Source organism: Coturnix japonica, chromosome 7, assembly GCF_054131305.1.
Source record: "Coturnix japonica strain WE chromosome 7, WE-NBRP24, whole genome shotgun sequence".
Taxonomy (NCBI): Eukaryota; Metazoa; Chordata; class Aves; order Galliformes; family Phasianidae; genus Coturnix; species Coturnix japonica.
Genome location: NC_140669.1, coordinates 19,686,256 through 19,711,436, shown reverse-complemented (window position 1 = coordinate 19,711,436; position 25,181 = coordinate 19,686,256). Strand labels below are relative to the sequence as shown.

The window sequence follows — 25,181 nt, the reverse complement described above, 5'->3', positions numbered from 1 at the left end:
ATAACTACTGGTTTATCTCAATAACATATAAAATGTATTATTCAATGATTTTATACTTCTGTAACACTTGAAGCCACCTGTTGCTCATATGCAATTGCTTGCAGGAGCTAGGCTAACCTGTAGATAAACTTCTACTGAGGGACACGGGAGTTTTGCTGGGTTGTTTTTCTCAGGGATGTATCAAATATATATGTTTATATTTAATTTTACATGAAGCACTGCATGGCTTTAAAACAATCAAACAAAACACTGAGTTTAGGAGGACAGCATTTAAGTGGTTGAGAGTGGATTTGTTGTGGAATGGGAACGTGGGAGGATATTTGTGGCTGGTTCTCAGCAGTGCTTCTGGATGCCTGCTACCAAAGGGTCCAGGGACACTGTGATGCGGCAAACAGTAGTGGATGATCTCTAAATATTTAAAACTAAAACTAGTGGAAAAAACAACTCCTATTTATTTTCTTTGATAAATACATGAGCAGAGTAGAAACGCACATAAGGTGCCATAATCAATAAGATTACTACTTAATTTACTGTACTGGCATCAGCACTCTATTGGTAGTTTGTTTTGAAGGATGAAGAAGAAAACCATTTTGTAATGATCTGGGGAGTGTTGTCCTGCAGAGGGATCTCAATCCCACTGTTGATCAGCTCTGAATATGAAGAATGAGATGTTATCATTCAAGTTATCTTTTTTTAGCTCAAAGTAGATACAGACTTGTTTTTAAATCTGGAAGTTTATGATTTTGAGTGTCAATGTTCCCGGCTCTTCTGAAGATAGTTATGGGACTGAAGAAATGGAGTTGGCTGAGATGTTCTGTGCTTCATCTGTTTTACTCATTTTATCTTATAAGAAATATTGCTGTCACTGATTGTCACTAGATAAATGTGCTTATTGGAAGAATTAGATTTTATATGCTGGGGAATGGTGCTGCTTTGTTCTCCTGCTGCCTTTTGTCTCTGGGGCTTTTATAGGCGTTGCAGAAGTTGAAAGGAATGGTTGCAACAATCCTTACATGGAAGATGCTTAAGAGATTGGTTTACTTGGTTGGTCCTTGCGTGCAAGTTTTTCTACAAGGTTTTGCCCATATCTACTGTTGTGGCTCACTGCTTTATTTTTGCCCCTTGTTCATGTGCAGTGTAACTTTTGCTGTTTGTGGGTTTTTTAACTTTTTTTCCTGAGAGGAGTATCCAGAACAGATGCCTTCATTTACTTGTATTTTGGCCTTTTTATACTATGCTTTGAGTCTGGACGATATGCTGTCTTTTGGATTGCTCTTTTCCAATGAAAGCTTGTGTATTATTCTATACTCATAGGAAGTACGATTAAGAAATCTAGCCAGTCTTTTGATGTCAATTTCTCTATTTCTACAAATGTCAATGCTCCTATGGATCAGCTTCCTGTAGAGTTTAATAAAAAACACAACACCTTAAATTTTTATATCCAATGCAGTGTAGTAGTACAATACTATTGAAGTTAACAGTAGTATCTGACATCTTGCTCTACTGTTAATTTCGATGCTAAATACCTAACTGTGAATCCACAGTTTAAATACAAGATATTCAAAGGAACTTCAAGGTGTTTTTATGTTTTTGAGCCATTCCTAAGGAAAAACTAAATAGTAAACAGGCCTGTCCCAAAGTGAGTATCTCCTGTATTCTTCTGTTTTGTATCATTAACACGTAGTATTTTCAAATTGTCAAGAGACACCTTTTGCTTGTAGTTGTCAACTTCAATTGTGTCATCTAGTTCATCTTACTACAGTTAGACATTATCTCCACAGACTCTGGAGAGCGAAAACAACAGCTCATGGACATCTCATTGCTGAAAATGTATTCAAAAAGATTTCATCCTGCGTTATGTCATTTGACTGTGAACTAGGTTGTTTTAGGAGCGTACTTTACTTATAAATCATTCTGATAGTACCTGCATTAATTGTACTAGCTTTGGTAAGAATATAGAAAACAAGTTTTCTATATTTTTTAATATTCTATATATATAAAATATTCTATATTTTTTTAAAGTTCTGAGGGCTGTGCTTAGACTAACTGTACCTTTGCTAACAACTTGTGATACACCTACTTTAACTGAAAATCAAACCTGAATTCTAGTTGTTCAGAAACTGTCTTCATTCTAATCTGTCTACTTTCTTGAATTGTTTAGGGAGTGAGGGGAAGATCTTGTTAGCTTAAAAATAAGAAAAAAAGCATCTCATGGGAGTTTCAGAGATCCTCTGTGACCTTCTGTGAAAGAATTCATGTTGTTAATGTTTTTCAAGATTTTTTGAAGCTGGGGATCATTATAGAATGTCTAGATTCTTTCAGCAAGTGACAGAATTTGTGAGTTTTAATGAGATTTTTACCTCTTTTTTATTCCAGAATGAATTTTGTTTTTATAGATCCCCACCCCTTAAGTGTAGCTATTTCATTTTCATTATGGTCGAGTTGTTTAGTTACTACAGATCCATGGTTAATTTGCTGCTGGTCTCCAGGAGGATTAAATACTAAGATTTTTTCATTTTCCATTTCCAATCCTGTCAATAGTACACCTAATTAACTTTTTTCAATCCTTGACCAGAACCATTATATCTTTCATATTCAGAATGAAACTAATCTTATGAATACAGAGGTCATTAGAGGGCTTGACATACAGCTTGTGGGTGCAGTCAGTATTCTGTCCTTTCAGCTGAAACAGTGAAGGGTAGGGATCTAGAAAAGTGAATTTAAATATGCAAGGTCACTGATAACATTTTTTTAATTATTATTATTATTTTTTTTTTTTGCTGCTCACAGCTTTTGTTCAAGGCTCTAGTGTTTCTGACAGTTAAGTTCTCAACTTTTAGTCCACCCTTTCAGTCCTCACAACTACGAGAACTAGAAATATAATGTAATAATGAAAGTTGAAATCATGATAACATTAGGATTACAGAATTTAACTCTGCACTATTTTGTCCTTTCACATAATGAAAGCTTTGCAGCATAAACGCATGAAAATATTTTTCTTGTTTAATGAAAATCTCCAAGTATATCTGGAAAGAACTGAGGTTTTAGTTTTACTGCTCCAGTACTTGGACTGATGAGTCAATCTTGCTCTCTTCCTGTGATTGATTGTCAAATTTTACAGGGCAATCTTTCTCAATAATAATAATAATAATAAAAATTTACAATCAATAAACTACTTCAGACAATATCAAGTTTATTCTCCCAAATAACCACTCCTCATTGGCAGTTCAAATTCAAGTTCAGAGTGCTTAAGTCATTACATTTGGAATGTCTCTGGCATCCAGAAATCTCATTATGTAGAAGCAGAGCAGTGAAGATAATGGTTTTTTGTTTATGTTACCAGTGTTTTTTAATAATCAGAAGTCTTGACTTCATAATTTCCTGAGTGTTCTTGCATGAAAATATTGCTGATAGAATTGCAATTATATTGAAGTTTTTCTCAATATTAAGTATAATTTATATCTGGTCTGTCCCTAATTATTGATTAACTCTTCTTTATAAAAAGAAACCTGAAAGCATCAATATTCCCTAGCAGCCAGGAGCCCAGCACAGGTGCCTGTTGTGCCACAGGCTGTTCTAAAAAATGGGAAAATAGTTTGTATCATAAAATGCTTGCAGTCTAACAGGGTTCTTCTCTCTGGTTTAGCAGCTTTGTTATCAGCTGCTAAACAGGCCTTTGTGTTCAAGGTCACTACCCTGTAAGTAGAGGTGGATATAAATTTTGTCCAAGCTCCTCAGCCTTCACAGTTCACACTTGGGTATTGAGTTTTTATTGATGCTGTTAAATTTAGCTAAATCTCTCAGCTAGATCCTATCGTGTGCGTCCTATGAAGATGTAATAAACAATAAAAGAAAACTAGGAGGGAGGTTAGTTGTGAAAAGGAAGGTTTGGGATGTAATGCAGGTCATCTGGTCACTTATCTCTCATGTTTATTACATATCTCAACAATATTAATGCTGGAAGAAATTTGCTTATGTCTTCATTGCTTTTTGTAAAAGTCACTGAAAAGAAATTCATGCCTGGATTTCAACAAGAGGTTAGAGACAAAGTTTCACTTTGCATCTTGATTACTTCTATGTTTCTACTGAGTTCTTAATTAGGCTTGCCTTAATCTCTTCCTTCTTCCAAATAAATGCATACATTTCCCTATATTAAGATATGCTACGGAACTGAACTAACTTTTACAGAAGATTATTATGTAAGTGGATAATCTGCTATCAGATGATGAAACCATTTGAGTGGGTTGTTATGTATCTGGGACTGAGGCTCATTGCTCCAGGATCCTTGTGCCTCCCTTCTTCTCCTGTAGAGATCATGAGAAGGAACACAAACAGGAAACTTCCTAAATCACATGAAATATCGTGGTATAGCAGCAATTAATTCCAGACTGCTTGTCAATTCTGTGCCTGCTGTTCTCTATAGAGTCCATTAAAGAATACAAGACTGGTATTTTTGTCACATCTGTTTGTGCTACTGGCAGCTTGTACTATAGAGATCCCATTTTGGATAGGTTCAGAAGCTTCTGTGTTGCATGATGCTGTCCGCTGTAGGTCACATGGTGCTTTGACTGTTTATTATCCTTAAGGCTTGGTGTAAAGGCAATGTTTTACTCTTCTGTGTCACATGTAGGCAGAAAATAGGGACCTTATCTTGATTTCTTCATAAATAAAAATAAATGTAGTATCCCAGGAGGCTGACTGCAGCCAGTAGACTTGTTCTGACAGGGATGGCTAGTGAGTCAATGGTCATTTGTACAGAAGAATTAAAGCATTATTGTCACGGGCAGTAAAATGTTCTTTCATTGTGTTGTACTGCCAAAGGAGATTACTACCAAATTAAAGTGGTAGTTGAAGGGGAGAATCCAAGTATGTAGTGGGTTACTTTTGATATGTGGAGTATTTGTGCCCTTTCTGTAAGGGGCATCAGATGCCTTTTGTTCCCTGAGTACGGCATGGATCTGAACTGTAAAATAATTAATTTTTCATGTTCAGTTCTACATTTAAGATTTAACAGTTCTTTATTTTAAAGAATAAGGTCTACAGATATGGTAAAGGTGGAGAAATACAGCATAATTTATTTTGGTTATGGAACTTAGAAGTAAGGGGAAGCTTTTAGCAGTGTCCTTTCCTGATTTATTGTCAGATTGTAAATTAGTTAAATTAAAATACTCACTAAAATGAGCCTTGCTGAATAAGAAACATTCAGATAAGCATGAATAAATCTCCCAGAATTCTTATCCCAGTCCATGTCTTACACTAATGTGTTTATTTTCTATCTATCCTATTGAGGGTACTCTGATGCCAAGTCACTTTTTAGTTAAACTCCTCCCTGCAGGTTTCTTTTAAGAAGGTTCACAAAAGGAGAATCAACAACTCTATTACTAGCCAAGACTTCTTGTCAGTTTCATTTTTCCCTGTGTTCTACATTGCTCTCTGTACTTGCAGTAGGGCAGGGACAATGTCTCTTCAGTTACACAAAGCATATCAGTATTTCAGTAGCAATAATGAATTCTAAATAGTAGTTCAAGTACCACCAAGAAGTAATTAGGGAGAGAGGGAAAGTCCAGTTTATTCATTAGTAAAGCTTACTGTGTAATAATTGCACTGTGTTTTACTTCTGTTGTACAAGTCATGTCTTTCTAGGCAGGATGCTCTGCAATGCAGAACAGTTCTGCTTCTAATGAAGTGATATCTAAGTGCACAGAAGCATGTGGAAAGATCACAAGATCAGGCTGGTCTATGCCCCCGATGCCATTATTAAACATCATTTGTTATGGGTGTTCAGGTTTTCCTAAGCAAACTGTTAGATACAAATATTTCAAGGGGAAGCTCATTGTCTTATCAAAGACTTCATCTTGGTAATTTGCTCTTCTTGAAAGCAAAGAATATTTAACACACTCAAGGGGCAGAAATAGGTCTAAGGAATAACAACAAACCCTAGTGAAAATAGAATTTACATAGGAAAAAATGGTATAATAAACAGATTCAAGAACTTGGTATTCTGTGGCAGAAAAGTGCTATAGCTTGCAGATGAATATCACTATTGTTATTAATTATTGGTGTGAAGAAATCTGAAAATTTGCATAAGAGAATAAAATACCCAAATGTTTATGTTAATCTTAATGTTAATTGAGTGCAAATCCCTTAAATCACGTTATTTTTGAAGTGGCAATGATATTTCTATATTATCTACAGATCACAACAGGGAGATAAATGTAGGAATAATTGTCTGAAGCAAGTGTCAATGCTTAGTATCATTAAAGATTTAATTATTTTCTTGTCAGAATTAAATTTTATCTTAAATTAAGGGCTATGTGGATGTAAGAATTGTTCTTCGATCACAGGATATAAATGTGCACAGATATTATTTTGCAGCTCATATTGTGTAAACCTTTAAAATCAAAACTCTTGCTTCAATTTGTAGAAGAGTTTAGTTACCTTAGGTTGGGAGTGCCAGAACTGGTTGCAACCTAAATGCAACCTAAATGCTTTGTCCTGAAGGAATGGAGCTGCTGTCTCTCTCTCTCATTGATGGTAGAGTTATTGAAGATAATCCTCTACAGAGAGTGACTTTGAAGTCATGCTTTCAGCAGTGCTGTTTCATGGCAGAATAGTTTTCTGCACAATGCTGTGCAAAACAAAAAACAAACAAACAAACAAACAAACTTCAGTTTCCCTTAGCTTTGGTCAATCTGTACTGAAACTCATTTTCAGCTAAGATTTGAATAATGAGCTTTTTTTCTAACTTCAGATGTTAATGTGCTTCACAGAGCACTTTAGAAAATTGTATGAAAAATGTATAATACATCTTTTAGCTCTTCTGTTTGTGTATATGGTAGTCTTACTTCAGTGATAACCACCTGCATGGATTCTGCAGTGGAAGCTTAAACTGCACATCCAGACAGTGTGCCCAGTTTGCTCTTCAGGAAGCTATACATTGAGAAATATACTGGCAAAAGGGGTTTTTTAAATCAAGATGTTCTGATAATTAGAACTCTGGAAAGAACCAGAGTTTTCTTGTATTTCTGTAGTAAAAACATTTGTACTGCAGTGCAATACTAATCCTTAGAGCAAGGCGTATTTGACTTACTAAATTTAAAGTGTAGCAGGCAGAGAAGTATAGCTAACAAGTGATTCCATCTGCTTACCAGAAATCATGGGCATCTGCAAAATGTAGATGTGAAATGGCAGCATGTATGTGTATATAAGATTACGTAACTAACACCAGATATCAGTCTTAAAATATCATTCAGTAAGCATTCTAATACAGTAATGGGTCTTATTTTAAAGTGACCATGTGTAATTTATCTAAAGGTGTGGTATTGTCACCCTATGCATATTTTTCTCTTTCTGTGTTTGTGAAGATGGTAGTTTGTCTTTCTTTCACAGTTAGTGCATTCTAGAATTTCTTACATGTATTAAAGCACTTAAATTACTTGCTGATCCTACTGGTGAGTTGGTCTTTGTAGTATGTTTACTCTAACATTTTATCACCGTTCTTATTTGATTTTGAGATTAGAATGGAAGGCAATGTAATAAAGCACATGCTCATAGTACATGTTCTGTATTTTTTGAGAAAGTGGAATCTTTGTTATCAATGAGATGATATTAGATGCTTAATAGATGCTTAATCATGCTGAAGAGATTTAATATATGCATTAATTAACATAATTAAAAGATTTTTGAGCTTTGCATTTACACAGTTCTGGAACTTAGATGCATGTGGATACAAAATCATATGAAGTCATGCATTTAAGAAAAAAAACACTCTTCCTATTCAGTGTAATAGTAATAAAGCCATTTTTGATGATGATGCAGTTCTCGGTCAGCAAAATTTCAAGAATGAACAAAACTACATGGAATCCCATTACATAGCTGCTCACCATTGTGGAGATTCAGTTGTTGTGTTCCTGTTAACGATGTTTAGAGTGGTAGTGCTAAATTTCCTGTTAGAGTACTGTGGAATAATTTAAGAAGTACTCTGATGCATACTATGTTTTAGGAACTTTGTCTACTTAAGTACTTTCCTGTATGCTCCGAGCAAGTTGATTTGATTAGGTCTTGGTATTGTGGCTGATATTTTTAAGTGGTATCTATAAAATCTTTTGTTGTTTTGTGCTTGTGTAGTTTGAGTACAGCAATTTGACAACTGCTTCCCTCAGTATCTTAACTGGGGGAAAAGCAGCTAATAGAGAGTAGGGTAATAACACGGGCAACATTTTTTTCAGTGTCTTGTATAGTAAAGTACCCTGCTACCTGAAGGAAGCTCAAATGTACAATACACATGCTAATATTTCTTTGTTTTCTCTTGAAGGATCGCCGCTTTAATGATGAGATCGACAAACTCACTGGATACAAGACAAAGTCACTTTTGTGCATGCCTATAAGAAACAGTGATGGAGAGATTATTGGTGTGGCACAAGCAATAAATAAGACTCCTGGAGGTGCCCCATTTTCTGATGACGATGAAAAAGTAAGACTGCCTTCTTCTGTTTTCTTTCTTTTATGTAGCCTGACAGACTTTTCTTAGGAGTACTTAATGCAGATATTATGAATACAAGACTTATTCTTTAATATTATTGACTTTGTAATTAGGTTGTAATTAGTTAATTCCTCGGGTGTGAAAATGCTGCAGCATTTTAGGTACAATTTATTTCATCTTTTTTACCTATTAGAGGGGAGGGAAGAGCTGGTGTTAGTGCTTTGTTTAGTTCATATCTTGATATGTTTTTATCACTCCATGATATTTACCATTATTAAATACTGATCTGGTTTTTTTAATGCTTTCTTTAAAAAAAAAAATCTGAGTTAATGTCTTAGTAAATTAGGTGTAAAGCAGAAAAGCTGGTACTTGTTTCATAATGCATACAGCTGATATACTATTATTGCTTTCTTCTTGCAGTTCTTTTTGTTTTAGGTTGTTTAGGGTTTGGTTTTTTTTTTTGGTGTTTTTTTTTCCAGATCTTAATCACTCAGAATTTTAGCTTCCTTATTTGGCCTGCAGTCTGTTACTGATGTTCAAAAACCCTTGTTTGTGTGTGGGTGTCTTTCTATATTGACCCTTCATGACATACTGTTTCATATAGGTTAAGTTTTTTGTAGATCGTATCTTGCAGTACGGAAGCTAGAGTTTCAACAATCTATTCTTTGATAAGTTTTGAAGCTGTGAAATTAAGGGTTTTGCCATCATTGTGGGGTAGCTCGGAGAAACATTAAGATATTAAATTGCATTAAGAAGGAAAGACTAAGAACATTAGTACTGATGTATTCTTTATAGATGTTAATGCGTATGCCTCTCTCCCTATAGGAATGATACCTTGAGTAGCTTTTGTTTTAAGTTAGGTAATTTCAACTAAAAATAAACATAAAGAATTTGTACAATCAAATCATCATAAATCAGATGTTAGATGATGATTCACAATGAAATTAAGCTGGTAGAAGCTGTTGCTTTAGTTTCGGATGACTTGTTAGTCTGTAACTCTCTTTTTATAAAGATCAGTTGCACTTTGGAGCTTAATAACATTAAGGTATAGGGAACAGCCTTTTGTGTTAATGGTGTTGAAGTGCTTAATATAAAATGTATGCTGTTACATAGAAAATACATCTCTTATGTAAATGCAAGAGACCTTGCCTATTAAACTTCAGCTTAACACTTCATAGATTTTATGTTAGACTTCTCGTGCAGAACACTCGTGGGAAGACTTCAGAGTTAATCTCTAAATAAAATCTTTTGAAGAATTATTTTTTGTTGTTGTTGCTGAAGCAATGGTTTACTTTTTTATTATAAACATTCAATGAAGTATTTGGAGAAAAATAGAACAAATAGAATTTTGTTTGTCAAGTAAATATTCTGTGACAATAACCTAGCTGTGGTTTTCTTGTTCATTTTATTTTTGTAGAAAAATTACCTGTAATAATAAGTTTACAGGGAAAATTATCATAGAGAAAATCCTAAGCTTGCTCACTTAAAATCATCACTTCGTCTGAATGTTCTCCATAGAATATATGCCTGTAGTGTACATAGTAACATTAAATTAGGGGTTTTTACATTTACTCCTTTATGCTATCATAGGCTACTTTCAAATCCCTACTGAAAGATAAACATTTGTTTTCTCCTTTCTATCCTCTTCATTAAGATATATCTAGAGAGTAGAGGAAGTCCAGGCAGCAACAAGGAGGATTTTTGAATTAAAATTAGGGGAAATGGGAAATGATGCTATTAAAGTCAGAATACCCATACCTGAGTATGAACAGAGAATGTGAATGAAGCCAAAAAATGACTGGAAAGAAGAAGGGTAGAGTCAGCAAGCTGCATAGCAATGTTATCCAGGAAAGATAAATGGGGTATCCCTCAAGCATGTATTATGAAACTACATACACTTGTGTTTGTATGAGTGTAGTATTAAATCTATTTTTTGTAGAACTGTAGGTAGAGATTAACTTTGCCTCTGAAACTTACTTAAGCTGACTCAAAAGCAGTTAATACTTGATAGAAACCCATTGTTGGTGTACTATTACATGTCGACATTCCTGTGCTATGACAAAAAGAAATGTTAAGCAGTGCCTGTCGGATAGAGAAAATCTTGCCTCATTGGTTCACTGCAGTAGATGGGAATAATGATTAGAATCAAGACAGTATGACGTAAATGAAATGCTATATAAAGCTAGAGTAACCTTGATTTTTCAAGGTTCTGAAACATTGAACAAATCAAACTCATCTTCAGTAAAAAGCATAGGAATGCATATATATACTCATTTAATTTGTTAATAAATTGCTATTTTTACGTATTACATATGTATGACGATACATTCAGTTCACAGCATAGAGCCATTTCATAGCTGTTTGATACAATGTTTTGAGAATATGAATTTTCACATTACTAATGTCTGTTAGTAGCTTCATACTCAGGTTTGTTGTGTAGTGGGGATAATTCAAAATGGAAAGTCTGTAGTGAAATTTCATTATGCAAAGTTCTTCCATTCAGGTAGGAAAATCCTCGCCAAGTGAAATACTACAAAGTGGTTACATAGTAGCCGAGATTGTAAAGAAGACTTAATCATTCTTATATCTTCTATTAGTTATCAGATACCTTTTTAATGGAAACAGCTATGAGCAAATATTTTTAATTTAATATAGCACTTTCTTGCTGTTAAGTAGAGATCTTCAAGCAGTTATTCTAAACAGCACATACTTGCACCTTGAGTCAGCTTTATTGCTCTGTATTGCTGTATGCTTTGGATACTTTTCCTGCATCTGTTTCAACATTTTGATCTGATCTGTTCTTCTCTTGAGCTAATTACTAACTTTTAGTTGAAGTGCAGGTTCTCATCGACCTAGCCATTTTGATCAGAATTGAAAGATTAGGCTTATACCTGGATAGTAATATCTTTATTGAAAGTGCATTCAATAAGTGAAAGGGAATGAAAGTAAGTGAAAGGGAATGAAAGTATAAATTAGGTTAATGAGAAGAATGCCTATGGTATGACAGACGATTCAGGTAGTTCAGCTACTCAGTTATTCTGAGATATTATATGTGAGCTTTAAATTTTTTGTTATTAAAGCTAAGTAACTGGGGCTACCATTCACACAAACACAACTAGTTTTAGAAAACTCAAAAGGTATTTATAAGAACAATATTCATTGCAGTATACGTATTTAATGTTCTCTTCTGATAAAAGCTTTCTTTTAACTGTGTGCTGAGTAATAAGAAAAAAATCACCATCATTTTTATCAGTATCAACTATTCTAGTCCCACATTAGGGTCATTTTTCTCTTGCAAGATTTTTTTTCCATGAAAATAACTTATTTCTGCAACAGATCTGCAAAAATTGATGGTGTATGATGATTTAGAATGAATTAACTTCTCCCATTTTCAGTTGCTGCTACTTCAGACATCTGAAAAGACCCTGTACTTTTCTTTATACATTTTCTCACTTGTGTAAGCATGAGTTTTCTGAGTTGCTTTTGATTCATGAAAATCTTATACAAGTCTGACATCAATACTGATGTTTGTTAATACAGTATATGCTATAATGGGTAGTCAAAAACAAATTGGAAGTAGTGAAATGGGACTTTTCCTGAATAGGCTTTCCTGTACTTTTCTAATACACCTTGTTCTTGTATAAAAATACCATGTTTGAAGTGTTGTCTTTATCTTATATACATTTCATCTTTGATAGACTGTTAGAATATCGTACATTCAGCTAGCAAATCACTGTTTGATGTCAATTGAATATTTCATAAACATGTTAATATAATATTTGATGTTAGTACTGAAGCTATAGTGTTTGGTTTCTATTCAGTGGTTACTAAGGGTTTTTCATAATCATCCAGTTTCCTGTACCTTAATTGCCATCTTTCTTTTTTTCTTGTCATCTACACTATTGTTGCAGTTAAAAACAAATATGTTTCTAATAATTCTTGAATATATTAAATGGGCTCTCAAATGTACTGTTAAAGGGAAAAATAAGTGAGAAGGTAGAGATTACTGTGGTCTGTAGCACGTCTAGGATTGGTTGTGGCTTGGCACCCTATGTGCTATTTTTGGTTATGGTTTTTATTGGTGTGTTTTTTTCTTGTTTTTAGATCTGTGCTCTTAAGCTTCTTCCCTCACTGATAACCTAGCAAACATGATATACCTCTGGGAAGCCAAGAAATGCACTTCCAGTAGAATGTCTTGCAGGATTAGTGAATGCTTTCTTAATGATTATATCAGAGGAGGTGATTGTATGGAAAGGGGGCAAGAGAAAACTAGGGACAAAAGAGAGATCTGGAAAGTACTTTCTAAAACAGTGAAAGAAAAATCTGTCTGGGTGTTAAGGTGCTTTGTGCAGTGAAGTCTGACCAGCAAACAAACTAAGTTTTGTGTTGATGTACCAATTTCTGACAAGTAGCAACTTCAGAATAATTAGAAAATGAAACTGTAATAAAGTGACCCCTTCCTCCAGGCCCTTTCAAACAAATCGTGATATACTTTACGTATGACTTCTGTTAGAATTGTCATTCTATACTTGCTATTATGTGAAGCAATTAATTTTATTTTTTTCCAAAGCTACTAGACCATTGTATAATAAGATGTCACTTGGGGGCACTAGTGCCTTGAGTCAATAGAAAACAAAGAATAATGTTTTCAATTACAATTAAGTAGATGCTAGCATCGCTTTATGTATATTTTTTAGTTACTTTTTGAAATTTAGAGTGCATAAAATATTTAAGATTTGGGGAGTTTCAAATGCTCCCAAGCTGTAACCAAGTTTATGTTTTGCAATATGTGAAATGGTAGAGAATTAGATTTCCAAGCTTTTGTAGTTCTTTTTCATGGCAGACTTTCAGGTTTTTCTTCAGTATCTCTGACCATGATGTTAATTTCAGTGCTAAGTTCATTTTCTGCTTGTAATGACTGTTTCCAATTGCTAAAACTATTTCCTTTTGATACGAGGGGTGATCCAGCCATTTCATTGCTTTGAGCTAAACTAGACCTCACAGAAATTGCTTTATGGGTTTTACTTCCTCAGCAACAATGGCTTGGTCTGTTTTGGTATAGACAATTACAAAAAGTATTGATTATTTAATTGAGCAGTCAACGCCTTACATTGTTGTGTAGTTGGTAACTTTTAAAAATATAATAAATAAACAGAAGAATATCAGTTCTCTTACAATGGTGGACATCAGTTCATCTGGAAGGTTTAAAAACAAGCAAAAAACCTTGAAAAGAAGGGTGCAGCCTGTGTGTTCCTAGTGCTGTCCTGAATAGACACTTAAGTATATGTGCTGTTTGCCGGTGAGTCATGTGTTGCATGTGAGGAAACTACCTAGCACAGGTCTGACAGTCTGTGGTTTAGAATTATTGCATGGACTTCAGAGTGTCCAGAGATGTGGTGTCAAAACAAATCTAATCCTCCACAGAGGCTTAATAAGTGGCATCATCAGCTTCACCATCCCTTTACCTGGTGACCTTTTCCACTCTGACTCTGACATGTTCCTAGCCTGAAGGAAGTGAATCAGCTGTAGGTACATTAGACAGGATCAGCTAGTTTGAATTCAGTTCTGCTTGATTTAGAATGAGACTATCTTGAATGCAGTGAGATCCCATTTTTCCAGCCCACTTCCATGAAGGATTTGGTTGCCTGTGCTCTATGGATGGTTCTATTAAGAGCAATATAACCAGGCTCCAGGGTTCAGCCAGTGAACTTTATATTTTGAAGTGCATAATAGGTATGGCTCTAGCATGCTCTATCATTTCTATTTCTTGCATTTCTAATAACAGCCCTAGTGATTCTAAATTACCCAATTTAATATGCTCTTCTGGTTCATATCAGCTAAGGCCTAAATACATTCTATACTGAGATTACTATAATGATGAATGATTTGTAGAGATTTTGCTGTACCTGCTAATTTGCCTTCTGTGAATTTTTTGCATGATGGGCTTAGAGTTATGCTGGGGGAAAGTTATCTCCAAGTCAGATATTACTGCCTCTTTATCTTGTGGAAGTAATCAGCAGTAAATAAAAGTATCAGGAGGAGTGATTCAGAGCATGCTAACATCTGACTGTTGTGAAAATCATGCATCCAGCTCTGAATCTAAAGAATGTGCGAGAAGGTCATCTGAAAATTACTTCGGGTGCACTAGAATGGAAAATGAGAAACAAATTAGGTAAATAATCTTTTTGCTTGTTTTATATATTTCATTATGTGGTAATGTCGGCCTTGAATGCACCTGATAACCTCTTCCTTGGTTCTCTGATAAATCTGCATGGCAGCGTGACTCTAAGATCTATTATTTAAAATTGGCATAATCCTCAAAGATATCTCACGGGACTGTATGCTGTTGCATCCAAATACAAGATATGAATTTGCTGAAAGAAGGCAGAAAATAACAAAGACACTTGAAGGATGAAGGTGCTGGAGCGCTACAACTATCTGAGAAAACTAATGGTCTATTAGGCGCTATTCTTGAAAGTACTTGCTACACAAATGTAAATTAAAATAAATCACAGTAACTGAGTTCTCTTGCTGGGGGAGCTAAAAGTGATTTGTCACTAGAAAGGTTTTATTAGGATATGTTCACATCACTGATTTGCAACCAACAGTGCCAAGCGACAGCAATGACAAATACTTCAGCGGGCTTGTTTCAGTCTTGTGGACATTCAGTCATAACTTCAAGTTATGGAGAATGCTTAAATCCTTTTCAATTACAGAACACTAAATGTGCTTTAACCTATGTCTCAGTATCTGTTTTGAAGACTTTTAATTTGAACATTAACTGCCAGCCTCACCTCCAAGGAGCAGAGGCAAGTTTAAAATGTCTTACTGTGATATTTTAGTGAAATAGTTCTCTCTCAAATATATGTATCTTTCTAAGTTTAGGGGCTGCTTTGTGTTCATGGTATGTAGTATGCTAAATTATGTTTGAGGCTTTTAGGAGCTACCATGAAACAAAATCCTTCAGATCTGGCATCTGGGAGGACTTTTCTACTGAGCAGCTCAGTGAAGATTTCATTTATTTTATTTCTTTGTGCAGACTGATATTCTGTGCTTGCTGTGTTCAGTGAATGTGGGGAAGGTGACTGGGTTCTACATGTAGTTGTCAGAGTCTGAACCCGTTTGCTATTCCTGTATTAATTGTGTCATCTCAAATAATTTATACAGAGAGATTTGGACAAATAAGTGCTTTCTTTTGTAAGTCTAGACTGTGATTTGGCTAATGTATTTTGTAGCATTTGATTTGGAGCCCAACTCAAAGCTCAATAAACTAAATGGAAGAACCTCTGCTGACTTCATGGGCTTTTAGACAAACTTTGAACCTCCCTCCTCTTAGGAATATTTCACTGAATGCAGATCCTTACTCTATGAATCTTAAATTCTGACGAAACAGAAGTGTCTCTCTCAAGTTAGGTTGTTCTTTGTGGATTTTTTGTGAATTCAGATGTGACTTCAGACTCTAGACAGATGGTAAAACATCTTGGGGGAGGAGGGGGACAGTTATCTATATGTCAGATATTACTGCCTCCTTATATTGTGGAAGTAATCAGCAGTAAATAAAAGTATCATTATATTAACCTGTGTTAAACATGTTTCTACAGGCTTTCTAAGAATTATGGAGAATATTCTGTCATTCTGGCACTGACTCATGGTATGTCCTTGGGCAAATCACATAGTGGGCTGTCTAATTATAAAAGTGGCATTAAGTGTTTCCACAGACTTTTAAAGTATTCTCACCTCAGAAAAAGGAAAGGTTTTTTTTTTCCTTTCTTGTTAAGCTCAGCCTCACCTTTTAAAATTGGCTGAGTGCATTTTTTACATGCAGCAGCTGTAGTCTGGACAGATCTAGCTAAGAAACACAAAATTGCAAAAAATATATATGTTCAGCTTTACGTATCAGTGTGAACTGTGCTTGACTGTTTTTTGAATGTATAGCCAGTCTAAAATTGGTGAACTCCAGGTCGTATATCAAAATAAAGAACTCAGTCCTCCTCTTCATTGTCTTTGTTACTACTAGCTGGAGAAACTGAAGTTTGCAAATCGAGCAGTTGGAGTATGTAAGCAACGATATGGAGTACACAGGAACATGTTATCTTTGTATCTGGAAAGTTAACTCTGGCCATAAAGTGAATAAAATTCTTGTCCTTTTCCTTCATAGAAAATTAAAAATATGTGAAAAGTTTGTGTAACTCAGTGACCTTTCTGTCAGCTGTTCAAAGTACAATGCCTTGGATGAGGCAAGCTTAGGGTGAAATTTCTCTTGCATACCCCTCTTATGTCATGGTATACCAGATGTGGTATCTTGTATTCATTACCAACCCAAGACCTTTGCACTTACAAATTTATTCAGGCATTTTTTAAAGTAAGCTGAACTGTTAGCTTTCAAAAACTTCTACATATTGTGTGAAGAATCCCTGCCTGACATGAATTAAGTTAATGTTATTCCTCCTTGCTTTGCATTTAGTTAGTTAATATAGTGGAGAGCTGCTTCCTAACTATTTTCATGCCAATTGTTTTTCTCTAAAGAGTCTTCAGTCTTGAAAAGCTGTGAAGCTGCCACCTGGAGCAGTTCCTCCAGGCAGTGAACTGTTTGCTTTGGCAGGAGTGGAGTCTGTTCCTAAGTTCTGGGCAGGGCTTCCAGTCTGCTGTGACAGTCAGCACTTCCCTGTCTGGAGAAGTGGAAATGATTTGAACCACTTTTCTATGTGCTGTAGCCAGATAAAGAAAAATGAGGAATTTTTCTCCCTGCTGTTCTAAAACTATCAGGTATGACCAGGTTTTGAGAGCACGGGTAGATCTTTATGTATAGGCACTTTGATGCCCCTGCATCACAGGAATATAAAAGGCTTTGTTAGGAATCCTACCTGATTGGTGTGGTTTGACTGTTACTTTTGGCAAAAAGATTCTCAAACTTTCTGAATCTTACTAGGAGAGTGGTTAGGTCCTGGAACAGGCTGCCCAGGGAGGTTGTGGATGCCCCGTCCTTGGAGGTGTTCAAGACCAGGTTAGACAGGGCTCTGGGCAACCTGATCTAGTAAAGGTGTATGTTGGTGGCCCTGCTAGGCAGGGGGGTTGGAACTACATGATCCTTGAGGTCCCTTCCAACCCGGGTCATTCTGTGATTCTGTGATTCTGTGAATCATGGTGGATGTTGGTAAGTGTCCTATTATTAAAAACCTTAAAACAAAACATAAGAAATATGTCAGGTCACCAGTGAAAGTTAGTCAACAAGGCTAATGATTACTTACTGCACAGTGGAGCTGATTTCACCTTTTCTGCTTAGCTGGCAAATGCTGAACTAGAGTTAATCCATGTTATGACAGTTCCTTTTTTCAGTCAGAACAATTGTTGGTGCTATCAGAGATAACTGATCTATATTGTTTAAAATCATGAAGTGGTGATGGGGTTTCAGTGAGAAAATTATGCAGTGCACTTAAGTAACCTATATCGGAGTAAGCAAACAGTTTATGAAAATATTTCCTGTGAATAGCATAGCGACACTGGCTGTAATGCTAGGAGGAACACTCAAACAGTGCTTTGTAGAAGCTATAAGTACTTTAATTGTGAGTTTGGTCTGTGGGGGAGACTTCTTAGATCATTTATCACCATATGTTTTTAGCAAAACCATGTTGATACTAGAAGTCTTCAAGGCTATAGTCTTGGGACTGAAGCTGACATGAAATCAACCACTGATAATTTGCCGGCAATTACTTGTCAGTGTTGTAGCACTGAATAGATAAAACAAGTCTTGTTATTTTTACTTTCCTCTTCAAAAAAGTTCTGCTGTGTAAAAATGGACCAGCAGAATTTTGTTATTCTGATATGGTTACAAGGCAAATGCAAGGATAACAGCTCTTTGGCATGGCAGTAGTTCACTGTTTGTATGGTATGCTTTCTCACCAAGAAATGAGTGGAAATGCACTGGAACCATGGACTAGGAAATTATGAACAGGGCTGTGTAGTCCAAATGGAGGCAAATATGGAGTAGTGACTGACTTGTGGAGGGCTGAGACCTGAGGATGTCTTAGTGACTATTTTCTTAATCTGAAGTTTGTGATTAATTTGTATTGCTGTAAGGTGGTGAAGGGACAAGTGGTGAAGCCTATGGAAATTGTCCCCTTTTTCTGGTGTGATGATATGGTGATAACATATTGATTTCATGTGGGAAATTCCTTTTGACGTATGTGAGGATTGTGTGATGAATGTTGATGAAAATATTTGTCAGCATATGAATGTTTATACCTCAGTGTCAATGGGATGTCCTGTAAGACAGTGGGGCCATGTATTGCAGTCGAAATTGGAGCAATCCTAAAGACTAGTCCAGAAGAACAGAACAGAGCTGTTGTGAGTTCATCCTGCTTCTTACTTAAGAGCCTTAAAAGATGAGAGATCACCAAGGCATGTTATTATAAACACAATATGAATTTTCCTTTTCTGTCATGTTCAGTGGAAAATATGTCTAGTGAGGGCTATTTGCTTTTGTACCTAAATCACAAAGGTTGGTTAATGGCAGTAGCCAGGGGTTGCAGGATTTCTCCTTTAGTGCAAGGCATAAAATCAAGATCTTTTAATCCTGCCTGTCCAGAAGCTTCTGTTATCAATGGTGGCTTAGGCTAGATGTGCACAGTATTGAACCATAGCTGTAGTTATACTGCTGTTGCGAGAAATGGTAAACTGTGGTCTCTGAAATAGTGTCAAGTAATTCTAAACTTCAGAAAGTTGGAGAATTTGACTGTAACAGCTGAAGTCTGCCCACAGAAGCGTTAAACTGGCAGGCTGGCATGAAGCTTCTCACTAACAAATCAAGGAATTGAATTTTGCATCTAATTGAAAATTTGGAACAATGTGCAATATAGAGACTAATTTTCCTTTATAAGCAGAAAGATGTCCTGTGTTGGTTTTTTTTTTCTTTTTGTGATCTCATGAACATCTGACAAAATCCAATTACTAAGCAATAAGCTCAATAGTTGATGCCAGCCCAAACCATTCATACACAGATGAAAGCCTTTTATTTTTCTGAAGCAGGTTTTGAGAAATCACTGTTAATAAGGAGCAAAGGCCATTCATGTGAGATGTGACAACACCTTATAAATTCTCACAGCCTGTAGAAATGGAAGGTCTAGCTCATTCCATGTGTTCAGTTGTCAGGAGGTTTGAAGTTGCTGCACTAATGCTTACATTTTGAAGAATCAAGATGAATTTTGTTTTGTCAAGCTGTTGCTGTTTCTCACATTACCAAAAAAGGGTTCTGTAACTAGAGGAAAAAATAATAGAATAGTAAAAAATTTACTTTGTAAGCCTGTATACTATGAAGTAGGTAGAATCTAGTGTGTATTAATCGATGACATACTTTTTCCACTCAGATTATTGAATGATTGTCTACTTCACTGATGCAATTCTGAATTGGTACATCCTGAATATTAAGAAAATATACTTCAATTACTGTTTCATCATGTACCTAGACTTTTTTCTAATGATAATTGAGCTTGAGATGAATAACTTGGATTATTGATTGTAATTGAATTTACCCTAATTTGCATGGCCTTCTGTTTAGCTTCTGCTGTCAGCTTTGTGGATTTTATGAGAATAGATATGACAAGTCACACTAAGATCTATTTTTGCTTATATTAAAAAAATTTAGATGTTAGATGCCTGCAGTAGCCCATGATGTTGAAGTTGGAAAAATCTAACTCTTAAGTATGCAGCAGATACAGTTTTAATCGATCTGCTGTGGTGCGGGGATATACATGGCTGGATGCATGAATGTCACAGATGTTAGGAATAGCCTGGTGCTCTCTCAGTGTGGTTTTGTGGGTGGTGGGGAGCCCTGCTATTCTCCTTTTTAGCTTATGGATCACTCTGTATCTCTTAATTTCTCCTGCAACAGCTGTATCATCCCTTTTTTATCTGTATCTTAACTTTGTACTGTATATAAAACCTGTTTTCCCTCAGTGCTTTCCCTTTTGTGTCATCCTGTTGCAACAATTTAGTTTCTGTCTGTTTTTCTGCTATGCTTCTCTCAGATGTGTGCATTTGTGAAAGGGGTGGGGTTTTTGAAAGACTTGCTGTTTGCTAAAGTTCAGCATGCACTGCTTTACGCTCAGATGCTGAAACATCATAGTGGCTGGTGAGGTCATTCCATGAAATCTTTTGATGTTACAGAAACCTGTGTGTGGAGGACTGTTAGATGTCAGACCATGAAAATTGCTGCTGCAGTTTATCACAAGCTGGCACTGTTTAAAAAAAGAAATAAAAGAAAAGCTAAGAGATTATGGGAATTGTGGAAGTATTACCTATTTTATTACCTATCATTTGGTAAGGGACCTTGGTGTACTGATGGTCATTTGGCTGAATATGAGCCAGCAGAGTGTGCCTCAAGTGGCCAAGAAGGCCAGTGGCATCCTGGATTGCACCAGGAATGGTGAGTAGGACTAGGGAAGCAATCCTGCCCCTGTGTTCAGCACTGGTGAGGCCTCACCTTGAGTACTGTGTTCAGTTTTGGGCACCTCAGTAGAGAAAGGACATGCAGATGCTATAGCAGGTCCAAAGAAGGGCAACAGGGCTTGTGAAGGGCTTGGAGAAAACATCCTATGAGGAGCACCGGAAGGAACTGGGACTATTGAGTCTGGTCAAGGGGGGCTGAGGCGAGACCTTATTGCTCTCTTCCGTTATCTGAAAGGTCCTTACAGTAAGAGCAGGGTTGGTCTCTTTTCAGTGCTGACAGGTAACAGGACAAGAGGAGACGGCCTCAAGTTGCACTGGGGAGGTTTAGGTTGAATATCAGGAAAAACTTATTTACAGAAGGGGTTGTTAAGCACTGGAATAGGCTTCCTGGGGAGGTGGTTGAGTCACCATCTCTGAATGTGTTTAAAAACCATTTGGATGCAGCACTCAGGCATATGATTTAGTGGAGGGCTGTTAATTAGGGTAGTATGATTAGGTTGTGGTTGGACTTGATCTTTAAGGTCTTTTCCAACCTGAGCATTTCTATGATTCTATGATTATAATTATTATTATTTTTCCCAGCACAAAATAAAGCACTTTGTAAGTCAGATCAGCAGGAATAGAAGTCATCTGTTAAAAGCAGAAACCAGGAAAAGATCCAGAAGATGCAAGCAATTTTGACTGTAGTAGCGGTGGTGAAGAATGTGTGTGACTGTATCTCTAGTGTAGGCAGGCAGTGTAGGATGTCAGGTTACCTTCTTGCTGGTGTGCTTGTATTTGCTAGAATGGAGTGGGGAGAACAGCAATGATATCAACTGACTTTAGTACTTAGGGAAATACTAGTTATTGAAAAACTGTCTTGAAATCATAAGCAAAGCCACGGGGTGTTTAATAATGTTTGCTTTCACACCTATTTTAAGTTGTTCCATTGGCGGTAGTCTCAGTCTTCTTGGAAATACTTGGGAATGAGGTTAGGATACATTTGTATCTCTATCGCTTTTTTTCCCTCAGTATATTTTAGTCAGCACTAACACTTTCAGAAAACATTCCTTAAGATGCTGAGTGCAAAAATGCTTCAGGGTAGTTGATTCTCTGAAGTTGTGTGTTAGCAAACTTCTAACACATTCTGGTTTCTGACCTCTCATTACTCCATTCAAGTTATCTGCAACAAGACAAGTGGCAAAAATGTTTCATGCAAGTATATGAAATCCTGTAGGAAGTTGACTTTTCATTTTTGTCTTTCTGTATGTGGCTGTCAGTTTTGGTTACTAGAACGCTAATGGCAGTTTATCCTGTGTTTCTTAGCTTCTTATCTATTGCTATTAATCCCACTGTATTCTTGCGCAAGATTGCTGCAAGGAGATTCTGAAGGTAACACTGGGCTTGGATATAATCAGTGTGTCCATATGGGAGTCTTAGCCTGCTCTTGAATGCTAAAAAATGCTTCATGCAAAATCTACTCCAGGCATAGTTCACTAGCCAAGCAAAACATTGAGTACAGGGTTTGAGTCTTGGTGTTGATTTAACTGTTGTGACACTTGGACTGGAGGCGGTAAGGCTTCATTTGAAGGTGTTGCATCTCCTCCTTGAGTGTTCACTTGAATGCAATTTCCAAGCCAAACCCATAAGTTAAGATACAATGTGCTTTGAGTTATTATTAACATGCATGACTCTTGAGTAGTCCTAAATAAACTTCTATTAAGTGTTTTGATTTCTCCTGAGGAGATCACACATAATACGTTGACATACTTAAGTAAATATTGACACTCACTTTAGAGAATGACAGAAGTAGTTTTTTGGTTTGTTTGTTTTTTCATAGAATCATCAAGGTTGGAAAAGACCTAAAATAGACCTAAAAGAATACCTAAAAGATCATCCAGTCCAACCATTCACCTATTACCAATAGCTCCCACTAAACCATGTCCCTCAACACAACATCCAGTCTTTCCTTGAACACCCCCAGGGTCGGTGACTCCACCACATCCCTGGGCAGCGCATTTCATGCCTGACCACCCTTTCTGAGAAGTAATACTTCCTAATGTCAAGCTTGAATCTCCCCTGCTGTAGCTTGAAACCATTCCCTCTGGTCCTAAAGAAAGAGTGCATCTTGTTCATGTCTGCTTGCTTTTTGATGGTTGTGATGGGCACTGTACAAACAGTGAGCAGGAGGCAACTGCTTATCTAAAGAAGGGATAAGGGAGTATTAAAAAGAAAATAAACAGTTTGGATGTCACAAATACAAGTATGCTGACCTTTTAGTAGGCTTCAGAAGTGCTTTTGTATGCTTTGTGGGAGTTGATTTTTAGATTTTTAAGTTCTTCAGCTGAAGGAAGGCCACATAAACAAATGTCAAGGAAACTCAAAGAAAAAACCAAAAAAAACAAAACACCAAACATATAAAACTGAGAAACTGAAAAAGTGGCAAACTGTTCACCTCTAGAACTAGACTAACTTGACTTAACAGAACTAGACTAGGGTTGCAGATCAGGCTGGCTCATGTAATCTCAAAGTAGAACCATAAGGTCACGAGGTTGATCTTGCCTCTTCAAGGTCAAAATGACAGTGTATTTTCATTAATGCTGTTGTGTGTTAGTGGTTAAAATAGTCTAGAAGGATCTGACTCTGTGTTCACATTTCCTTGTCAAATGTATCGAAAGCATACTATGTGTGTACCTTACATTTTAATGCATCAAAAACATATTAAATTGTTTTGAAGGATTTGCTGTATTACACAGTGGATGCTTTCAGGATGTTATCTTAAAGTCAGTTGTTTGGAATACTTTTTTCCTGTAGAAAGTTCCTTAACTTTTTGTTCTCAGCTCATATGTTTGGAGTGGTGCACTTGAACAAAGGTTTTTGCACTCTTGTTGGTGTACCATCTACTTATTAATTTAGGTACTAATATATGCTCAAGCATAGAGGAACAATAGTTTTGTAGCGTAGATTTTTTTCCTGTGGAGGCATAGGGATTCTTTTGGGCAGGAAGTTTACTGTGACTCTGGACTTTAATAAAATTAGTGAAGGAAATGAATAGATATGTCTCTGTCAGATCGTTTATGAAGCTGTAATAAATAACTAATATTACGCCTGTATTCAAGGGATCATGGAACCAAAGGTTAAAAAACACATTCCCCTCCATGTCATGATTTTATGAGGTGGTTGTAAACCTTGTGAAAATAGCCTATTTACTTAAAATTTCCACTGCCTTCAAAGTATACCATCTTTAGTGTTTGGCTTAAATCTGTATCATGTAGCTGAGAATTCATTGTACGTGGTAGAATTGTTAAAATAATAGATCAGCCTGGAAGTTGTTTTAAATTTAAGACAATTTGGTAGTCTGGAGGTAATCGCAATCTTTAGTAGACATTAGAACAGTCAAGCTTGGCAAATCCAGTTTTTGCAGATTCTTTGGGCTGTCACTGCAGTCTGTAACAGCTCCAACCGCCACCTTGTGCTCTGTACTGCTGTCCTACCGGATAATCAATGTGTAGTTTTCACCTCTGCATTTCTGCTTTCCACCTATAGGTGTCTCTTCTCCTACGACTTGTGGAAAAGGTGTCCAATAATATTAGCAGCTGTCAGAATGGGCAGCAGCCAGCATCCAAAGAGCTCCCAGACTTGGATTACAGATTTCCACACAGCTGGGAGCAAATTAATGTGTTCTGCAGCAGGTGAAATCAAGGGACTTTTTATGCAAGATGACTCACACCATAAAACACAGGGAGATTATCACAACACTGTTCTTATTCATATCTAAAACACAGTACTTTTAACTTGTTAATGGAATATGCACACTATAAATGTACATAGTGCTGTTGTCAAGTGTTGGGCTTAGACTTATTAACATTAGTAGCTTTAATTGTTAAGCATTTCATTTTTATTTTTTTAATAGCCATTTTGAAGCTATTATGTTCCTTTACAGTGCAGAAGGGTCTGTCAGCAGATGTTCCCAAATTGACATGTGCTTGTCAAAGTGCAAAACAGAGGTGTTCATATGGAACATGTCTGATTGCATTGAGAAGCTCTGTGGGCACGTACTAATGAGAAGTAACATGACCCCAAGCAAGACAAGAAGGAAGGTTTTTGTCTGAAGGCTAACTCAGAGGGAAGTTTGTTTAAACTGTGAACTAATGCATTGCTTATATAAAATAACACTGCTTCAAACCACTGTCTGCTCTATCTTCTACTTCTGATGAAACCAAATTGCAATCACAGCTGGGCTAAGTGGACAAAATTGGTCATTATGATAGTACCA

At 36.2% G+C, this 25,181-nt stretch overlaps 1 protein-coding gene across 1 annotated transcript in view; it reads left to right on the top strand.

Moving 5' to 3' along the window:
• Positions 1–25,181, top strand: part of PDE11A (phosphodiesterase 11A) — a 123,380-nt gene that overhangs the window by 6,706 nt on the left and 91,493 nt on the right. The window contains exon 2 of the mRNA XM_085552639.1: positions 8,315–8,473. Coding sequence (XP_085408765.1) covers positions 8,315–8,473 — 159 coding nt within the window. The remainder of the gene's footprint in view (positions 1–8,314; positions 8,474–25,181) is intronic.